The sequence below is a fragment of the Megalops cyprinoides genome, chromosome 1 (genome assembly GCF_013368585.1).
Source record: "Megalops cyprinoides isolate fMegCyp1 chromosome 1, fMegCyp1.pri, whole genome shotgun sequence".
NCBI classification, from domain to species: Eukaryota; Metazoa; Chordata; class Actinopteri; order Elopiformes; family Megalopidae; genus Megalops; species Megalops cyprinoides.
The window spans coordinates 28,066,052-28,087,379 of record NC_050583.1 but is presented as its reverse complement, the minus strand read 5'-3'; the positions used below and the strand labels follow the sequence as shown (position 1 = coordinate 28,087,379).

At 37.8% G+C, this 21,328-nt stretch overlaps 1 protein-coding gene across 1 annotated transcript; it reads right to left on the bottom strand.

Moving 5' to 3' along the window:
- Window positions 1-5,938: 5,938 nt before the first annotated feature.
- Window positions 5,939-19,629, bottom strand: rgs11 (regulator of G protein signaling 11). Its single transcript, XM_036530892.1, has 18 exons — window positions 19,567-19,629; window positions 18,818-18,914; window positions 17,607-17,657; window positions 15,699-15,805; window positions 15,430-15,481; window positions 15,251-15,309; window positions 14,611-14,687; window positions 14,240-14,321; window positions 11,902-11,974; window positions 11,115-11,143; window positions 10,854-10,915; window positions 10,199-10,312; window positions 9,387-9,502; window positions 9,045-9,132; window positions 8,691-8,829; window positions 8,204-8,286; window positions 7,768-7,921; window positions 5,939-6,061 (listed from the first exon to the last, which is right to left on the bottom strand). Exons 1-18 carry the CDS (start codon window positions 19,627-19,629, stop codon window positions 5,939-5,941), a joined length of 1,569 nt encoding a protein of 522 aa, XP_036386785.1.
- Window positions 19,630-21,328: the final 1,699 nt, after the last annotated feature.

Sequence of the window (21,328 nt, the reverse complement as noted above, 5' to 3'; positions counted from 1 at the left end):
CTGAAAACTATGAGAAGCTTAATAACACTAATGAAAACTTAACAAACCATGTAACACACACACTGCATAGCATTAAAAATAGGTTACATGCGAAAGGATTAAACCAGAGGGGACACGTAAATAAACGTAAGCTGAACAAGTATCTAACATGGCTTGGTAGCCAAACAAAGTTATCTAGCTTCTCTTTCAAACGTGTAGTGTGAAATCATAAAGTCGCAAGTCCTCGTTGCAGACAGTCATGTACTATTATGCATTCAACAGCAACATTTACTGTAGGTCACTGTATCAATTAACTGCATAGTTTAAGATGGCATGATATTTTAACTTTTTTGTGTTTTTATACATTTGCCTCTTATTTATCAAAACTTTAATATATTTTGTACTTTTGTTCAAAGTACTATTTATGACAATAAAACAAGTTTATTTTTAGACTACATTATGTCATGTTATCTTGGTGAGGACCCTTAAATAACTACACATAACCATATCGGCCGATATATCATTATCTGATTTTAAAATCCTCAAAAACTGAAATCGGTATTAAAAATCCTAAAATCGGTCGGGCTCTAATATTCTCATGAGGAAAGCCAGTTCATGAGTAGGCAAAAGCTCTGTGTTTAAACATTTTGAGCTACACCTGCTTGTATCAAACCATGTTGAGGTGTTTTGTTTTTTGTTTGTTTTTTTTGTTATTGAAGTTTAGCAATAACTTGACTAAATAGTATGTTTTTTTTCAGCTTTGATCATAGGCATTATTCCCTGGATAGTTTCCAGACTTCCAGCTTGTGAAAACTGCTTGAGGTTTCCAACTCTATGCCTGTCACTTTGTTTTCCAGGTACGATAGCCTACTGTTACGGCTTTGCTGACCTCTTTCTCATGGTCCGTAAGGTTTGTTTTTTAAGTAATCCTTTCGCTACAGAAAAATGCTGAAACGTTTTATTTGTTTGAATGAGTATCTAAACAGTAATGGAGAAGAATGTATGCTGTCTGTTTCAAAGTATGTGTATTCCCTTGTAAAAATGGATAATTCATCAGGACCTCATTTCAGTCTAAGCAATAAAGTAACTGGGCACTTTGCTTTTTCTGCGGGGCAGTGGTGTCTTGCATGATTTTAATGGGAGCTTCTAGTCTTGCATTATAATATTGCACAATAATTGTTTAAATTGGTGTAACCAGGTAAGCTTATTTTTTAAATGATCAAAAACACATAGTTTTAAAATGAATGATTGTACTATGGTTTGATTTCAGTTCAACTGTTGAAATTTAATAATAAGGATACTGTACATTTACATTTTAATGTAATGCCTTCTGGTGATGTGATTTCATGTAAGCAAACCAAGGGGCCAGTTAAATCAAAGTGTAAAGCTGTTTGACCATAACTTTATAGGTAATGGCAGTAGTACTGCTGACTGCTGATTAATGTATGACAAAAGTACACCAGTCAAATCTCACTTTTCAAAGTTATGGCCAAACCAAACCATGTTGGGCTTTGATTTAATCACCTTCTAATTCATCAGAAGTTTTGCACTGGCTGTCATGTATGGCCAAATGTCTCCATAACTCTTGTTTTCCAAGAACCTGTACTTTATTTTAATGTATATTGAGGAAATTATCCGTGATACTGGTTTTGCAGCTGTAATGTGAAACAGCTGCAGACCAAAGATGTCAGTACAACTGGTTAGAGCAGATACCTCACATGAAGGATATGAATACTACTGAAATACTTTTTGTGCTGTTGTTGTCATTGTTTCGATCAGCTTTGTGTTCCAAATATACATGTTAAAGACGAAAGATATGTAATAAATATATTCTTTTTCTGAATTATCCTGTCTTGTTTTAAGTTTTGACAAAAAATTAAAACAGCCTCCGATTGAAAACGTAATTGAAAATGTACTGAACAAACCTTTTAAGACAAGGCATTGATAATGTACAATATATTGGACTGGGGGTCTTCATGCAGCTGTATACATGAATATATCCCTCCATTCCAGGGATGACATTATCAAATCAGCAAGGGAGAGTGGCAGAAAAATATTCACCACAGCATTCACTGTTGTCTAGATGAAAGGCGAAAAGACACAAATCATTACACCTAAATGTAGTGTAGCCGTTTGATTTAAATGCAGTATTACTGACGGCATATTGAATTGTACAGTGAATTACTTTATATAAAGTCAGGATAATTAATGAAAAATGGCAATACGACAGAAATAACAGCCAGTGAATTTGTTTGAAGTTTCTGTTAATTGAGGGTGTGTATCAAAATGGTCCAGTGAATACTAAAAAATTCTGGCTAAATGAGGAAAAAATGTTCCAACACTACTGAAAGTGTGAGCTCTAAAAACATAAATAAATGTATATGTAATGTATAAATGTATATCATAAAAGATATGTTTAAAAATCCTATGTAGCATTCAGTATTCAAAAAAATAATATTCACTGGTTTGTGTCATGTTTTTATGATTGTAGAATGTTACAAAATGTTACATTTACTGTTAACATTTTTTAAACATTTCAAAAACGTGGAGCTCTCAGTTTTAAGCAACTACCATTTTATTGCTACTTTTTCTTTGTCCAATGTATTTTATGAAATTGTTTTCAGTTTATTTTGGAAGGTAATGAAATCATTATTCTTTTCCAGCATTAAGGAACATATATACCTACACTGCTGTGACATGGTGCCAAACATCAAAATCGCCCAAGCATACCAAATTATGCACGTGCTGCCTCCTTCATCAAAAGAGATGTATGCGCCTTCATGCATATAGTAGTTGCAATCCCCTGATGATAACAATGCACACGAGGTATTTAGTCAGGTGATGTGCAGCAGACCCATGGTCCAGGTTTATTAGAATATTGCGAACAAACAAATCGGATTGGTAGATTACACTTAATCCTCTGCAGCGGGGTCCTGCACAATGATTCAGAGTGCTTCCCTGGCACAGTGCCACTGTGACATTTTGTCCGCACCAAGCAAAAAGCCTGTGTTGGCTGTGAGAATCGTGAGTTAAATAGTATTGAGAGGACCTGTGGCCTTCAAAATAGTTAGCTATGTAGTATGCTATGTTATAGTGTTCCTGATAACCTAGTGAAAATACTGTAATCCTTATCCTGATCTGACCTCTGTCAAAGTCTATACAAAATGTCCCAGTGTAAATATTGTATTAATTTGGTTGGAACAAAATATAACAGTAAGGCATTGTAGATGAATTTACCTTCATTGTAGATTGTCCTCAAGCAATGTGCATGTGCAGGTTTGGACTGATATGCAAAAAAAAAATAGTATACACAATGTTCTTAAAGTACATACAACAATACAACAATCAAAAGAGATTTTTTAAAATCTTTTTTTTTGTATTAATCAAAATTGTCATCTAGAGCATTCTGTGAGATTATTTGTTCTTCTCTTAAAAGCATAATCATTTAATTTGAGAAAAGTCTGCAGATTGTTTCAAATGTGGTATTAAGTAACCACAGGGGCTAAGCTCAAACTGAGTGCACATTGTCTGAGGGATTACATAATGGTGGATGTGAAAGCACAGAGCCACATTCAGTGCCATTTATCACTTTAAGATCCATTAATATATCAGGGTTTCAAAGCAGGGTACTGCATTATTTCCTAATTAGTTTACTAATTATTATTTACTAATTATCAGCAATTATTGCAGTTTTTGTAGATTCATAAAATTTAAATATGCTTATTTTCAGAGCAGAGAAATTCAGTTGAAAAGTGGTACAATGACCTGGTTATATTATAAGGTGAAAAGAATGACCTATCAGATCTATTAATGAAGTCCAATACCCAGTCATTATGTGCTCTCACTGAAAAGAGGCAGGGTCTCAGGAACTTTTGATAATAGTACCACAGACAAAAACAGGAGGTTAGACTTGGTGATGGGTGCCACCTACAGGGAAACTGAAGAATTTCAAAGTAAATACGTGTGTTAATGTCATTGTGATTCTAAAGCCACATTCTCAATTCATAGCACAGCATGATAACAGGGATGATGGGAGGGGTTACAGAACTGACAGAGCTGACAGAAAAATGGCAATTGGGCTAGATTCACAAAAGCATGGTCACTGAGTACAGTAAATACAATGATTTAAACTTTTTGTGACTTTTTTTTTCTCCACACAACCCTCACTTTTTTGACAACAGCTTTCCATATTTTGAATGTGACTCTAATTGCATATTGAAGTTGAAAGTGTGGATGTTTTGTGATAATTTTGGGACATCATTCTCCACATCAAAATAGCAACAAAGCTTTAGCAACAGTGTTGAACACAGATTATCAAGCAATCATATATCAGTGACAATAGAAAAAAATGATACACTTGTCAACATGAATGTATTCTCAATGCAGTGTGAGTCGTGTGTCCAATGCTTATTTTAAGTTAATTACAGAGCAAGACGGTCCCTGTTCTAAAACACATACACTCAAAATGTTGATTTATTTTGTTGGGATAGCGCTATTAGCAAACATGACAACTTGTAATGTAACTTGCAATAAAAATGCCATGCTGTCAATGTTTAAAACCTAATGATCTGACTGATGCCATGTCAGTCTGGTATACAAGGTTACTTACGCTGGAGTCATGTATTATGTAGCCATGTCATTTTAATAAAACTTCCTGTACTAATGAATAGCTGGCTGAGGTCAATGAATGATCCTTTAAGATTAAAAAAGGTTTATCTGATATCATATATTATATATAAAATATCAGACCCTAAGATATGTTATCAAATCAGTATCAGATCAGATGTTCAGTGGTTCTGCGCCCTGTATTATATACTGGCATATACACTATATCAATTCATAGTCTAAGTAGTATGGCTTGCCAATACTTTAGTAGTATTTACTTGTAGTAATGTCTTGTTGTTTTGTCGCTTGGCAACATGTCTGTTTGCTCAGTGCCAATTCAAACACATTCATTATAAATGCTTTCCTATATTGACATTATAAGGAAAATTACACAATGCTCTAAAATGGCAATATATTCTATATGCAATGCATTCTAATTTCAAACAATAGTTAAAGATTTTATTGGTAAAATTAAGGAAAGGGTTATTGTTACTAGCTTTGTATGTTTATGAAAATTTTATTCTGGTATGACAGTAAAATACTATAATGCTCAACAGAAACCTCTTTGACACTAATATGCCCAAAAGGAATTCCATCACCTCCCAACTGCTGTATGTGTAATGTTTGTAGGAATTTAGCATTCATCTGCATGCTAATCACAGGATCAACCTGTGTTAATCCACCACTGTCACATCATTGCATCAGGGTGAGAAAGTCTCAAAGGGTATTTTAGCACATTGATAATGTGAAAAGAATGCTCAGGAATGCCCCTCCACATGATAACAATCTTCTGGCTGTCTGGGTTTCCTTTGCTCTTTACCTCTTTAACGTCACCTCTGTTATTCTTGTGAATTATTGCTTCCCAAAGTACAGTTATTGACATTTGATACATTTGTATCTCAATGGCTGTAATCTGTGACTAGATCTGTCATGTATGATGGTTTTGAGTGATTACTCGAAAAGTCATGAAATCATGACTATTTAGGAACATCTGAAATTGCTCTAATTATTTTGGTGAATACATGCCCACTGTCTTCAGGGAGAGAGGTTAGTGCATCTCTTCTGTCACCAGAAGGAGGTAACCAGCCACCCTTGCATTGTTTCGGTTGAATTGAATTGTTCAGTTGAAATGTCTGAACATTTTCAGACATTTCATTTAACACATCTGTGATTCTTGCATATTCTCTGCCAATCTCTCTTAATACAAAAGCCCTTATTGGTGTATGGTGCAGGGTGTTTTATAAGTGAACATAAAGTATTGCAAAAGTGAAAAGGCATAATCCACTTGAGTAAAAAGGCTATAGCTTAAAAAAAAAAACAGTAGCGAAGCACAGGAGGAAGAAGGGAGAGCCTCTTAGGGTAACTGATGCTGAGAGAGGGGGAGCTGAAGCTGGGCAGGAGACTGGGGCAGGTTAGAGGATCCTGGAGGGAAGGAGGAGGCTGAGAACATGACCAGAGGGTGGGAGAAAAGGCATAGCTGTAGCAGAGGGGAGAGAGAGACAGAAGAGGCAGAAAGCAACAAAAAGGTCAGAACCCATCAGGGAACAGCAGCCCTTAATGAAATATCTGTACTTTGGTCTGTGCTTAAAATGTTATTCATAACCACAGAGTGCAGTGTAACAGTGGGCTCCTTGAAAACAGTGGTGAGCTGGGTGTAGTGTGTTTTCACTGATAAATGATTGGTGGAGAGATGAAATCAAAACTTACCTTCACACAGAATTTTTTTTACATCAGCATATTGCACTATTCACAAAACCTGCTTTCATGAGCACAGCAAGATGGTTAAAGATGGTAAAATATGCACATAAAACAAGTTAAACAAACGTGATACATGCCTTCCGTCTTACGTACCTATCATTTGAATGAATAGATACATTTTCTCAGCCCTCTTAATATACATGCATTTTGTTGTGTAGGTGGAGAAGGAAAACAGAACAATTCGTAGCCTACTATTTAAAAGTCAAGCATTACTTTATACATGCTGAAAGTGTCTCATACTGACCATTCCATGCACTCAAAGTCAATTGGTTTATTGTGATGTGGTGCACGATAGTGCATTAACAAATTGCATAAAAACCCAGAGCATTGCAAAGTGAAGTACATGCAAACCAACCACAAGACCACAAAATGAATTTAGTGAGTGCAGAAATATTCCATCCATTCATCCCGTTATGTGTGCTGAAAGAGAGGAAGAAGCTACAATATTTTTCCAGAAAACTGTTAATAGGTCAAAGTATTTGACATTGATCAACTTGTCGATGATTCACAATGGTTCAACTCAAAGATGTGCCAGAGACACATGTATAACTATGCTGAACAAATATTGTAATTCTTGTATATTACAATTAATGTGTTTAAATCTATGGTGTATATATACATTGCTGTGCAAAAGTCTTATACATTTTATGTTTGTTCACTGATGGAAATTGAAACGTTGTGCATGTTTTAGCCATTTATTCTGAGTCCTATTTCTGAACTGAGTGGTGTTCATATTGAAACACATCCAAGCCCTGATTTCATGAGTGACCTTTGTACAGCCATGGACTCAAAACACCACTTGTTATCAATCCAGCATATGCATCTCATCTCATCCTTAAGGATAATATTTTCAAGTATTGCTCATTCTTCTTAGAAGATTTTCTGAATTATTTTCTGTTTTTCTGTACTTACTGATAATGCTCTAGAATAGATTCCACATCTTTAAGAGATAGCTATTTCACTCAGGGTTCCTTCTTCATGCAGGAACACGTTCCCTCTTTATCCAGGAACAGAGCTCTGTAGCAATCGATGTATATATCCATGTATTTTAACTTCGGAATATTTCATAAATATTTGCATAACAATCTACATGCACCGGTATATACAGCCCGTGAGTGCTGAAATGTAATGCCAATCTCTACAACACAAACATGAGAAACTAGTCGACATCCAACTATAGGTACAAAAGTCTCCTTGCATACATAAAAAAATTAAATATTTTGGTCAGCTGTCTCCAACATCAAACCAGCTTTATTTTTTTTATGAACTGGAGTATGACCAATATTTTAAATAAGATAAATTCATCATTTGATCAAAAGAATAACAATGCCATTGAGTGCGGCAAGATCTGAAATCCTCCTCCCAGCCTTTAGAAAAGCCTCCCCTCACAAACCAGTATGGGAGGGCAGCTGGGTGCATTCACACCTGAGAAACAGTTCCAGAGGGAGTTGCTGCTGGCGCACTTGCTCCATTCCCCGATGACCCTGCAGGCTTTTCCTTCCCATCTTCCTCTGTACTGTGGGACGCCAGTGCAGGACTGGGGCTGGAGTGGCGCTGACGTCTCATGAAGGGGAAGACACTTAGGCAGAAAGGAGACTGGTCACAAGTTCATATTTTCAATATAATAACTAACCTTTTCAAACAATTTCCCCTTCCTTAAACCAGTAACAACTTATTGTGTACTTGTTGATGGTGGACAATAAAACTGAGAACAAGCACTTGACTTACATTACAGATAAGAGCACATATCAATCCCCAGTAATTGACAGATAGGTACAGAGAGATACCGTCACCATGACTTTCATTCTCAGAGGAAAAGAGCAGAAGTGAGAATAAAAATTCAAGTTGTTCTTTTTTTTACCTTTTCTTGGTCTCCTGTGGCACTATGGCTTTCGCAAGCATATTCTTGTAGAGATCAGACTTTAAGTATCTGGGATAGGAATCCTGAAGGTAAGACGAAGGATTTAGTCAGCACAGGTTACAGCAGGAACTAGCAGTTTGCAGTTCACTAGTTAACTAGTTTGCAATAATAAAGGGTTATCGCGTTTAGGAACCAATAAGCAGAGCCGCAATTCTTTTTTTTTTTTTTTTTAGGGTACCTGGTACTTGGCATTTTGGATTCGGTTCTAATTTGGAACCGAGTTTCGGTTCCCAACCCTACTTCTGAGTATTTGAGCGGTTAAATATACAACTGAAAGAAGTGTCTTCTGACATAAGTAGGTGTTTGTAGAGAAGAACAAATATGGCAAAGGTAACTGTCAAATATGGCAAAGGTAATGCAGGTTCTTTAATTAACTATACGGTTCTTGAATGGACCACTGCTTATAAATTGGAGGGTGCACTCCTACCTTTTTCATCAGAAAGTAGATGTGCATTTGAGCATCGTCCATAACAAACCGGTGTGGAGTCCTAATGCCCACTAGCGTCTTCTCCATGGTCTTGCTGTCAATATTTACCCATCTGGTAGCCCCTGGTGCGAGGAATAGCCTGCAGAATGACCACACCACCTCAGAATCCTGACAAGACAAAGCTTAAGTAGTGAATTACAATTTTATTTTCATCAGCTGTAAGGTATGACAAAGCTAAAGAACAATATACCACACATTACATGCATGTTAGAATGTCAAAATTAAAGCCAAGAGCAGTGCTGTGGAGAAGACTGTTTCTGAACAATATGAGTGTGATTATTTTTAAAAACTTACTTGTAGACATCCTCTACTTTCTGTACAATTTTAGAGCTTTCTCCATGTCTGATGTCTTCGCATGCTTCCCAAAAACAGAGGTTCTCCGCTGATGAAAAATAATTGCACATGCCGCAATTATTAAAGAAGAGACTTTACTAAATTACTAAATTTTGTTTTTTAAATGAACAAAATCAATTAAAATAACAAGGGCAATCTGAGTCTGAGAAAGCATGGCTCCCATTCTCACAGGGAAAATCACAAATGCAGAATGGGAAGAACCATGGAAAGGCTTTTTTGTTTTTCCATCTGCTCATCCTCTCTGCTGCAGATGGTGTTTAGTGCACAGGGCGTGATGCTGACCGCTGAACTCCTTCTCCAGGTACTGCATTAATTCGTGGCGTCCCATGGGGTCATTCAGGAGCTCCATGAAGCTAAAGCTCCAGCGCTCCACCCTTAGCTTGGTTGGGGTGCTCACCCTGCACAGACACACCAATGCACACCATTTGCAAAAAAAGACAAATGAAAAAGAACATATTGTTAGTGGGGTCTTTCTACTACTTAAGAATAAGAATAAGAAATACTTTATTAATCCCGAAGGAAATTTGAGTGTCACAACTGCACCGTCCTGCACACATCAAAAACAACAAAAGAATAAATTGAATAAAATAAATAGAGAGGTATAAAATACAACAAATAGAAAGAAGTTTGTGCAATTATGCGTTGTGCAGTATTTCTGTAGCTGTCATATAATAAATAAATGAGTAGTGAGATGGAGAAGTTATCATGCTTGTGCTATGATTATATACATAGTATAAAATGAATTATGAAACAAAAATAAACAAGGGTAAACAACTTCAGTAAGTTGTCCAGCTGTGTAAGTTGTCCAGCTGTGTAAATGTGTAATAATTTACACATTTACTTTCATTGTGTGTAAACTATGCAGACCTCCATGGGCATCGTCTATCCACATGAATGATGTAACAAAGACTTGTAAATGCTGTAAGTAAGTCCTTCGTCGATGATCCCTGCTGCTTGCTTGAGTAGTAGTATATTTAGCACACGATGCATGTGGGCTCTAGCATCCAGAGGTGAACACAGCAAAGCAATAAATGACATTCAATGAGTATCACTGAGCATGGTAAGAACTGAAATTGGGAATGAATGATTCTCACATATCTGAATTCATTGACCAGTGTGTGATGTCATCTGTTATCCAGGGGTTGCTGGGAAGGCATCCTTGCATGATGGGGTCATGGGCCTGATACTGATCACTGTATTTGACAAAGCTGAAAGCAACACCAACAACACAACACAATGAGCTCCCTGAATGATAAATACATCAACCACTCTGGGATTTAATTCCTAAAAGAGTGTAAAATATTGCATTCTAAAAGTGAAAAAAATTATCAGTGTCCTGATCCCCTCAACAGTAACTGTAAAGTTTCTGTACCAATGTATTAATGAGAACAGGGAGGCCACACAAGGCCAAAGTAAAAAACAAAAGGCTGCCTCCTGTGGTAAAATACCTCTATGAATTAAAAAAGCATCTCTGTCAATGGCAATAAAAGTCCATTTGCTGTACCATTAACATGCCTGAGCAGCTCTGTAAAGTGGAGGGAGAATCTAGGCCAGGAAGGCTCACTCCCTTGCACTGAGCATTAGATGCATTAGTACACAAACACAACAAGAAGGCAAATCACAGTATAATTCCTCAGTTGAAAGAAATCCAGTCTGATACATAGTGACATTGTTGGAGGCTGTTAAACATGGTCATAGATTGACGATATCGTCAGCTGGCTTCTGGGAAAAGGCAGTCTGGAGACTTACCTTTCTAGGCAGATTGAGGACTTGACCCGGGTTCGTAACAGGGCCTTTTTGCACTGTTCAATCTGGACCCATCCAACACATGCAGCAACACAAAAATAGAGAGGAAATTGTGTGCAGTTAACAGACCTCCCAAATATGTTCTGTAGTTCTTTGCTTGTTTTCACTTTAATTATAGGCAAGGTTCTCAAAACATTTAAAAAGTATTAATTCCATAAATTCATCTTTCTTGTTCTAACCTATTACCTAGATATTAAGACTCACCTCTGTTTTGTAGTATTCACTGTTCTTTTCTGGAGAGGGAGGCAAGCAACACAGAAAAAAGGGTTTTATGTTTTTTAAAAGTTTTCCCTCATTGTTGGAAGGAAAACATGAGAATTAAAACTCCCACTTCGCTTTAATATAAAATGAATGTGTCTGATGGTGTACTTACTTTTGCAGGGAGCAGAATGCAAAAGGAAACAGAAATAAAGCTCAACAATATTAAACAGTTAGTCCAAAATCTTAAAGTCTGCTTAGTTAATGAATAAGTATTCTAAATAGCTAGAACATAACACAACACTGACTGAAAGCTTTGGGACACGTATGGTAAAATATTCATATAAGTATACAGCAAGTAACAGATATATACTCTAAGTTCTTTCTCCAAGAAATAACTGGCTATATGTTCCAAATTATACCCTACAGTTGAGAGAGAAGAGGTACATTTAAAAGCCAGCTATTTACAAGACATCTGTGCTGCATGCACTACTGTTAGACAATGGACCCTTTTCTAGTACAAAGCAAGCTAGGTCGTACTGCCATTAGTAAACTATCAACTACTGAAAGCAAAAGCCAAAAACTCACTCGCTGGAACAAACCACTCAGGAGAACAGTCTCATATTATATACACATAAATGTAGGGGTTTATTGTAGGGGTACTATAATTACAGTTATTACAGTGAAATTGATAACGGTATTGGACTTGAATGCTGTAAATGATAGTTAATTTGGTGGCTGGGTACTGGGAACGTGCTTGATTGATGGGAAATCATGAACAAATTCCTCTTACTGACCAGCTGCACTCGGGAGCTGAAGCAGTTTCTTCGTTCTGGTCCATGTTCAAGGATGTCAAATGCACCTGGCTAGATAGATCACAAATACACAGCACAAATAAAATCAATCAGCATTTTTTTCTTTTGGATTCATTTATAGATATCATTGTATTAATATACATCAGCTTGTGGATATGCCTATTTTTGTAACGGCTGGAGGACTGAATGCAAATGAGAATGACAAAAATGGAAGCAGTGGAATGGAGTCTAAGAGGTTATGACTGTTCTATTCAAAAGAAAATATTGTGATGAATTCTGTTTAGACAAATCCATTTCACTCATTTCCTGTTTTGAGAGATTTGGATTTATAATATTAAAAATTTGCTTTCAGTATGCGTCTCCTCACAATAAAAAGCAAGTATAACTTGAAATTGAACCACAGTCATAAAAGTACTGTTATTTCACATCTTCCTCTTTCACACAACATAGCTCATAAGTTCACAGTTCCTAGTACTGATGATTGCAGAATTGCTGTGTACAGTAGAATGTCTTGTCAACGTTGTATGCATAATATCTGGTCACAACCATAATTTAGTTGCAGACCAAGGTGATTTGATTTAATATTAAACATATCTAATATTGAATTAAAACAAATACAGATGGCGTGTGCAGACACAAACTGGAAGCTGGCCTCCCACACAGAATAGTTTGTCCTGTTGTTGACTGATGTGGCCATTTGTCATGTACACAGCCTCCCCTGTTCAGCTGGTGAAATGTCTGCTAAATAGACTGTTTTATGCACTGAGCATTAACATCCCCACCCAACATTTGTAAGAAATTAAATGGCAGATTGATCTACAGGAGAGAGCTTAAAACCTGGACTTTTGATCTAGATTTATGGTTAATATTTCCCAGGGATCACTAGGAGCTTAATGGGTTGTGTAGTGGCTCGGCTTAGAGGAGTAGATGGAAGTGGGTCTGTCTCACAGGCTCTCTCGTCCGGCAATCTGGAGGCTCTCTGGCATGCGCCAGCCAGAGATAAAAGCTTCTTTAGCATCAGAATCTGTACTGACTTAAAATAGATGCTATTAAAAAGAATCACTGCTGCAGGGGCTGATGCTGTGGGTCGCATGGCACTGGAGAGAAATTTGTCAGCATATGACGACAAAAGCCACATGAATGCTATTTAAATCCCTTTATCCTGCGCTAAAATGGCTCGAATAGTTCTGTAGTTTTGACCTCATGCGACATCCTCTTTTTGCATGCCATCAGGCAAGAACAGGGTAGACTCCTTGGCTTGATGTACATAATGATCTGCTGCTAAATATAGTCTCTTTATTTTCATATGCCCATGATACACTAGATACAGGCAGGGAGGGTTGTGCAATACCCATGTTGTGTGTGAGCTAGCTAGGAGACAGGGCACTCCCTCACTCAGCTGAGTTCTCACATCCTCAGTCCTGACAGCTCCTTTCTTAGGGGGGGTTCCTGAGAAATATTTAGGACATAAGGGTAAAAAAAAGTCACACGTAGACAGGGGTCCAGCTGGCTGCTGACTGGCTCCATGTGCCAGGAGAGGGGTGAGTGGTGGAGCACAGTGCACTGCACTGTGCTTTGCCCTGGAGCCAGGCTTCTCTCCAGCAATACATACTTGTCTCCCCTGTCCCTTTATTTCATACAATCCTCTTGCTTTATTTACGAGCTCCCATGCAGAGGGAGAGACAGCATACTTTTTTATTCCCCTCCCTGCCCACCCCCACTCCTCCTGCCTCTTCTGCTCCTGTTTTTTTCCGAGCCAGATGTCATGTGTTATGCTTTTAACTGACAAACTGAATATTTCATAATCATGGTACAACACAAGGCAAAAAAAGTGATGTCATCCCTTTGAAATGCAACCCCCACCTTCCCGAACCAGTACCTCTGCATTATCTTTAAAGAATCTGACATGTTTACTTTATTTGAAACTAAAGACAGAAAGGTAACCTTTTATTGGCACAAGTATAATGCAAATGAACTGAGGCTATAAAGTTAAATTGAAAACTATGGCTGGATGTAGTTGGAGAGAAGATGCATTCTGAACAAACCTATCTCTGCAGTGAGACTGCAATGTGTACCATGCGTCATATAAATTTAGTGAGTTCAGAATGAATTTGCCACTCCACTGGGACAGGACATAAATAATATGCATAAAAACAATTTTGTAACAATGTTTCCCTGTCCTGTTTCTCGTCTCAATTCATAAGGGGGATGAGGTCCTCTCATATCAAATGCATCCTATAAATGCTCGGCTCTACTTGGATCACAGCTCTGCACATAGACACTTGGCTGATAGAGAGGGGAGGATGTGGGACTTACTGGGGGTCTGTTCACGAGCCAGTATGCCTGCTCTTGGCATTCCAACACAATGCGGTCAGCCTTCCGCCTCTGCTTAGCTGCCCTGGTCGGAAGGAAACACGGTTTTACACATAAAAAAAGTATACATAATTATACTGTATTTGTGGTACCCACAACTCTCTCCCCCTGTAAAATTCTAAGTGCCTGAACACAATCCCCATCAAAGAGTTTATATAGACCATTTCATTTCAGACCCATCATCTCTCAATATCTATCTTAAGTTTTGCATATTCACCAAATTTACAAAAGTTGCAAAGCTTGGAAGTTTCAGTACATAGCTTACCGGAGGCAAAAGCAGCACAAATGTCAAAGCAAAGGAAAGATGGGTTTACCTGATCTGCTCCCTGGCTTGCATCACCACAAAGTCCCAGGTATGGTTAATCCGCTTGTGCAGTTGATTGTAATTTTCCTACACAAGAATATAAAAGACAATCTGTATGGGAAGGTATGCAGGAATGCTCCCTGTTAAATGTACCTGAGTAGAATGATTCACCCACCAGTGTCCTACTTCCAGTAACCCAACTTACATAAGAAATGGCTTGCAGTCACTAAAAAGAGGAAGTATTCACTTCTATCAGGCTAGAAGATATTTCCAGAGGGGTCTCAAGGGATCACTGAAGGGCTTGTGGTGATGTTACAACAAGCTTATAATGCTTGAAAAACATCTACACATGTCAGAAGAATAAACTTTGTTACAATGCTGACCATGTGATGTGAAGGGCGTGACAGGGCTTCAACACTATGATGGTAAAATAAAGCATCTTTTGTGTTCTCTGCCAAAAAAGCAATCTGACCTGATCTCTCTGTATGTTATAAAAACAATTTTGATATGATTTAACTTTTCTAGTCTAAAGAATTGTAGCATTCTTTTCATCTCACCCTAGGTTAAAGTGGTAAATGTTTCATGAGTATGGTCAGACCCAGCAAACATTTTTGCTCCTAAAAAGGCACACTCAGAGAGTTCAGTTTTACCTTCTCATAGTCTATCAGTTCTCCTTGCTTGCGGATGTTCTTCTTTGCCAAATAAATAGCTGTATTACACATGAAAAAAGAGCAGTTGAATCAGAAATAATTCCTTTCCACATCAGATTATTTCACTAAAAGCAAATATTAAAATAATTCCTCATTTAATGCCAGTAATGGGGACTCACCATAGTCCAACTCAGAGGCAGGCCATTTATCTGTAGTCCAGTAGTATGGAGTCTTCACAAGAAAATGAGCAAAATGCACAGAAAAATCAAATGCATTCAGTGGGATTGCAAAAAATCCCTTCTAAGATTTTTTTTTCTCCCTGTGAGCACACAGATCACCAGCATAAAAGTAATTTTCCTCTTGAACTAGAATCAGTGGTACTTAAGATCAGTATAAGAGCACAGTAAAGCATGCCGGTCCTGTTGTACACAGGACACAAACTGTATACCTGAAAACGGTAGGGAGAGTCATCTGGTCTGAGGACAAGTGTCCTGGGGTCCTTAAGAGGATAAATGTAGCCGTACTTCACAATCAGGTTACCCACATGTAATGCCTCTGAAAATAAAGGAAATGTTTAGAAGCTGCTTCCATAGCTGCACACCTTAATGAAATAAAGTACATTACTATTTGTTTTGGACACTCCCATGGTACCATGACCATGGTATAGTGTTTTATATGTTTTGTGAGGATGACATAAGGGAAAAAGCCTGCGCGTGATTTCAGAGGAAAAGTAATGCGAATGACTTCCCACGTGAATATTTCATTATAGAACCGTATGCACACACTATAAACACAAACATATTTTTCTCTGAAATGTTTACCCATCCCTTCTGCCTTGAACGTGTTATTGGATATCACGGCAAATGTGTACACATACTGTACAGTACGCCCACAGCGGCACCAACTTAGCATCCATGTCTGGGCTTGCATTAATTCGAGTAATGGAGAAACCACCATCTGGTGCTACTCTTTGGTGTTATTGGTTGGGATGGACCTTCGGAGGGTGTGGCCTGAATCCCATGGGTGGACACAGTCTGCGCCACAGTCACGCAGGGCTCCCCAGGGGGATTTCCCATTGGCACAGCAACAGGGCTTCTGGGGGATGTCTGGTGTTTACAAGGAAGTCACTGCTTAGTGAAGCAACAAGCCAGTGGAAACAGCCCAGAATTATTAGAGCAAAGCACCTGCTGCCCTCAGTGCCTGTGACTGGTTGGCCCGTGAAGCTGCTAGCATGAATCCTTTCATATGTATTTCTGTTTTACTATGCAGATCCTTCCATTTTAAAAATCATTAGCAAAGGTGTCTTTTCATCTTCCCTGTGTTTTAATTAGCTCCCCTCTAATTATCCTGTTGATTCAGCAATGTGATTATGCACCTTGTCCATTTAATAGCTCGCTCCCCTTTCTCTTCCTACCTCCAGTCAAACACTCCCCAAACACAGTAAAGTGATGTTGCTGGGCAGTAAGGAAGATTCTCATGTACTAATAGTAGTAGCAGTAGTAGTAGTAGTAGTAGTAGTAGTAGTAGTAATACCTCCATGTACGTAATGTATTTCATTTAGGATATTCAAAGAGCTTTCCAAGAAAAAAGGAGACATCTGATGCCTTCAAGGTAGATGTTCCCCATTATCTTAGCAAGATATTGCAAAATGTACAAGTCCTCATCCATTATGTAACACCTCTCACTCCCAAACCACTGAACTAATTGCCTCACAACAGAAATAGATCAATAACTTTACAGATATATGGATATCTCAGCAGGAAAAACACAGAAAAATGACAGTGAAGGAAACACCTAGGATACACCATATTCAACACATCTGGATCAGTGCTAGACCTGACCTACTCATGATCACAATTTAATGAAAAGACACAAAACATAAGATCAACTAATTGAGTAAATCATTACAAACCCCTGGGTGTTTATGCAAAATAACACCAACTGTGTTTTATAAAGACCCATCTAAGTCCTTGACTGTTTCATAGCAATAGGAAATCCTTTTTATGAGTCCTTTAAGAATAACAAAATTACTTTAAATGCAATTATAAATAATTGTGCATATTAAGCTTTGGAAACATAGACACTGAAAGCATTTTCAACACCATTGTAGGGTTTCTGTCTCTTCAGACAAAGTCTCTCAATGTGCACATGCTCACACCCTCTGATTTAGTGCTTTAATTTTTTCCTCATAGAGCTACAGAATGAGTTACATTAATGTGCATATTTAGAATTAACCACTGTTCTAATTCTGTTTGGCTCACATCTGGCCATTCTGGTCCCTAAAAGCTCCATTGTGACAGATCTCGCTTTAATCCATCCCATCAGAGGCTGAATTATAGCTCCGTCTCCTTCCTACCTTCCTCTGTGATGGAATACTTCTGAATCAGCCATTCCACAATATCATTTCCTAGGGATATACAAAGGAGAAAATCCATTTAAGTTGTGCGCAACTCACTAATAATGCATAAATCAAAGAGAGATGAGCAGACTGCAAGAATGAGCTCAAGGAGATCGACTGAAGTCTTAATGCACATCATTTCCCGGGACAACCAAAGTATTATATTTCCAAATGACTATTAGGGCATCAGGCCACTAAAACACGGTTTATCATCCAAACCATACATTTTGTCTCCCAGTGCAAGTGTCAGTCATACACCTGCAGACTTTGTCAAACAAGCCCTGTGTGATAAAATAAATGCAAATACTGCCAAAAACTGATCTTACTTTTTTCATTATGTTTTAAAATCTGAAGGAGGAAGGGGAGTTTTCACCCCCTCAACATTACCTGAGCTAGACTCTTATTGGTTTTCATGACATAAACAGGTGTTGAGATGGAACATTACAAAGGAACCATATTCTGGGGGCTGGCTACAATGATGCCTTAAGTCATGAGGGCCCCCAGAATGCTGTGTCTCAAATGACGGACTCAGTCTCCGGGCATTAGGGTAATTAATGAAGCACTGCGAAAGACGCTGAGAGAGTCAACTTCCCTTTCCTCAATCTCCCTCAGCACATCTCCTGCACCTCTCCTAATAGATTGTCACAGCCTCCACAACACACTGCTGTGCTCCCAGCCCTGTCATTTTTACTCACATAAGCACTTTGACTCATTCTCGATATATGTTTGTTTGCTACGTGATTATTTACTACTATATTTCCATCTTCCCAGTATTGTTCCATAAGCTTAGGCCCTGTACAATTATGTAAGTCAGTAGTGCCCCTTTGCTTTAAAACACCTCAGTGAATACCACTGATAAACTGCTTGCTTTTGCACAGGCTATTTTTGGATACAGGTGAAGAAGGATTAAAATGTGTCTTCTCCCCTACCCTGTATGCCACAGCAAAAACGGCTCTTATTTGCTGAATGCCTTGCTTAATTATTTGTTAGTAATATATTTTGCCAGTTAATATATATATATCGATCTGATAATATACAAAATGGAAACTTAATTTACATGAGGTGTCAGGTAACACTGAGATGTTCTACACCTCATTAGGACAGACAGTCCCTGAATATATACCATGCAATGTTAAAAAGCAATCATAGAGAATGAATACATGCCTCACCTGTCATGGCATGAGGAATGACTGTAATAAGAAGTCTCTGGTTCCTCATCTTCATCCCCATGTCAGGGTCTTGCATAGCCACAATAACTCGCTCCATCTGGGTAAAAAAAAAAAGGTTTTTACATATTGTCCACCTCAAGCTCTCAACCAAAGCCACAACATCAGTTGCTCTGATTTGTTTCTGTGGCGTATTTATGAACAGCCCGGTGCAGCCAGTGCTGTGAAAAGCGGTGATTGTAAATACCCCGTCATTATTACTCCTAGAATTCCCCCTCTTCCTGATTGCTTCCCCACCCTTTGGAAAACGATCTTTTTGTGTTTTATATGCATGCTTCCAAAGTTGTTTCAACTATCAAGAAACACAAAGTAAATATTGGTTTACATAAAGTATTTGTGAATTATAATAACCAAAAAAAAAAACTTTTAAACACCCATAATAAAAACAGGCAAAAATACACTAAGAGAACAGCTTATATTAGGGTATAGTTTAAAGCGCAGTATAACTGCATCATATTAGTCAAAAACAGAGGCTCAAATAATGAGATCGTACACAGCCTCGAAACCTAAAATATTAAATGCACGCCTCTTTATTCTAAGGTAAAATAATTAACCTAAATTAAACTAGTACGATAGTTAAACGTGTCTCAGTGATGCACAGTTGTCAACTACCATCTAAATAACATGGACATTAAATAATCTTTCAGAAGACAGTAAGCGGAAAAGCAGAAAAATATCGATGAGCTACCTACCTTTGTTAGGCACGGCATCTGTACTTTATAGCTACCCCCTTGATTTAACGTGTTTATTGTCATGCTTACTGTGCAGCTCCACTGTGCGCGTGTACTCCTCTCCCAAGTTGGAACTGACTGATTATTAACAATTGTATGTAACCGTTTCTTCAGACGAAGTGGCGCTTTTACCGCCCCACTGCGGAGTTACGCTGAAATACGGTTCAACCATGACTGACTATTGAGGAAGTTTGATTGGATTCTGTACTTACAGTCTCAACTGAGCAAAGTGTTGTCCTGAGTGACAGGCTGCTTTAAACACGATAGTTCGCAATATCAGCGCATATTGCTGACGTATGTATAAAAACATGCTGTTGATATTTCTGTTCTATAATTTTAGTCTTACAATACCCTCACGTGCCGAAAGGAATTGAACATATTCAGTGACACATATAGGAGATACGTGCAAGTACAGATTTCTGAGCCATGTCCTTTCCTCTCACCTTCTTTTTTTGTTTTTATTATTATTTTTTACTCTTTTTATTGGTGTTTTCACCCACAAAAAAAAAAAAAAAGCTCCTATACATAATCTTAGTCCCTTGTGGTACCATACTTATATTGGCCTTTACCATACCATTTTTCAGTCTTTAACTTAACCGTCCAATGCGTACTTTCTAACACATTATATTATATATTACATTATATTACTGAACAGTACCCACAAAATCTAGCCTGACCTATCTACTCTGTTAAACACGGGCCTGTCATGTAGAATCGTACTATATCATAACACCAAATAGACCTAGATACGTTAATTTGCAATGGCAACTGTAATGTGAAATCGCACCTCTCTCTTGATAAATTAACAGTGTGAGGTGTACCCAGAGAAGGGGGCAGTTAAGTGGTCAGTGTTTTGTCTCTGTAGTATCAGAAGGTCTGAAGAACAGCCATGGAGGAACAGGCAGATTCTTCAGCAGGTGTGGTTAAGTGATAGACTGCTTTGTGGAATGGTGAGGATGATGCAAATTTACATTGCTAGTGGGATTATGAGGATTTAGATTTAGTAGCCTTTTCAAAGATATGGTGAAAGTAGGCCACTCATACTAAAGCAAGAACGGACACAGCTATATCGTGGTATTTTATTTATGGTGTAAGTATCAAGCACTTTGTTTATCACTTTCAAGAATTACTTTTAGCAAAGACAAAAAGTAACACTTTTTGCAAACTAAATTTACATTAGTCATTTTGCAGACACGATCACCCAGAGCGACTAACAAATTAGAGAACATTCGCTGCATCAATAATAACTAACACTGATCTCCCACTGATCAGTAATGCCACAAATTATGGAAAGACAGTATTTGAATATTTTACATCTAAAGTATTCGACAGCGTTTTAGTATTTTATCACATGTTGGCAGGTTACACCCTTCTCTTGCTCCACTAAGTTCCACTAGGTGGCAGCATGATAAACAAACTTAAATCATAAAGCTTTTGTCATGCAATCGTGTCTGACTAATTTCAAACTGCAAAACGCTACTTAAAAGTACCCGGAAGTGAATTTGGCACCATTTCAGTAGCTCTGAATGTAGGAAATGATTTCTAATTAAATCTGAATAGTTGAAAATACATAAATAAAAATAACGCCATCCGTCAGTTTATCAACAAAAATATGTTCCGAATAAAATTATCATATTATGTTTTCTGAACAATACAACTCACAGAAACTTATGACAAATGCCAAACACGTGTAGGGTATTTATCATTTGAACTTTTACATCAT

Coding starts and splice junctions, on each gene's coding strand:
- rgs11 (XM_036530892.1), bottom strand. CDS start 19,629: ATGACAATAAACACGTTAAATCAAGGGGGTAGCTATAAAGTACAGATG. Junction 14,322..14,610: donor CAAGCCAGGGAGCAGATCAG/GTAAACCCATCT, acceptor CCTTCCGACCAG/GGCAGCTAAGCAGAGGCGGA. Junction 10,916..11,114: donor GTGAATACTACAAAACAGAG/GTGAGTCTTAAT, acceptor GGATGGGTCCAG/ATTGAACAGTGCAAAAAGGC.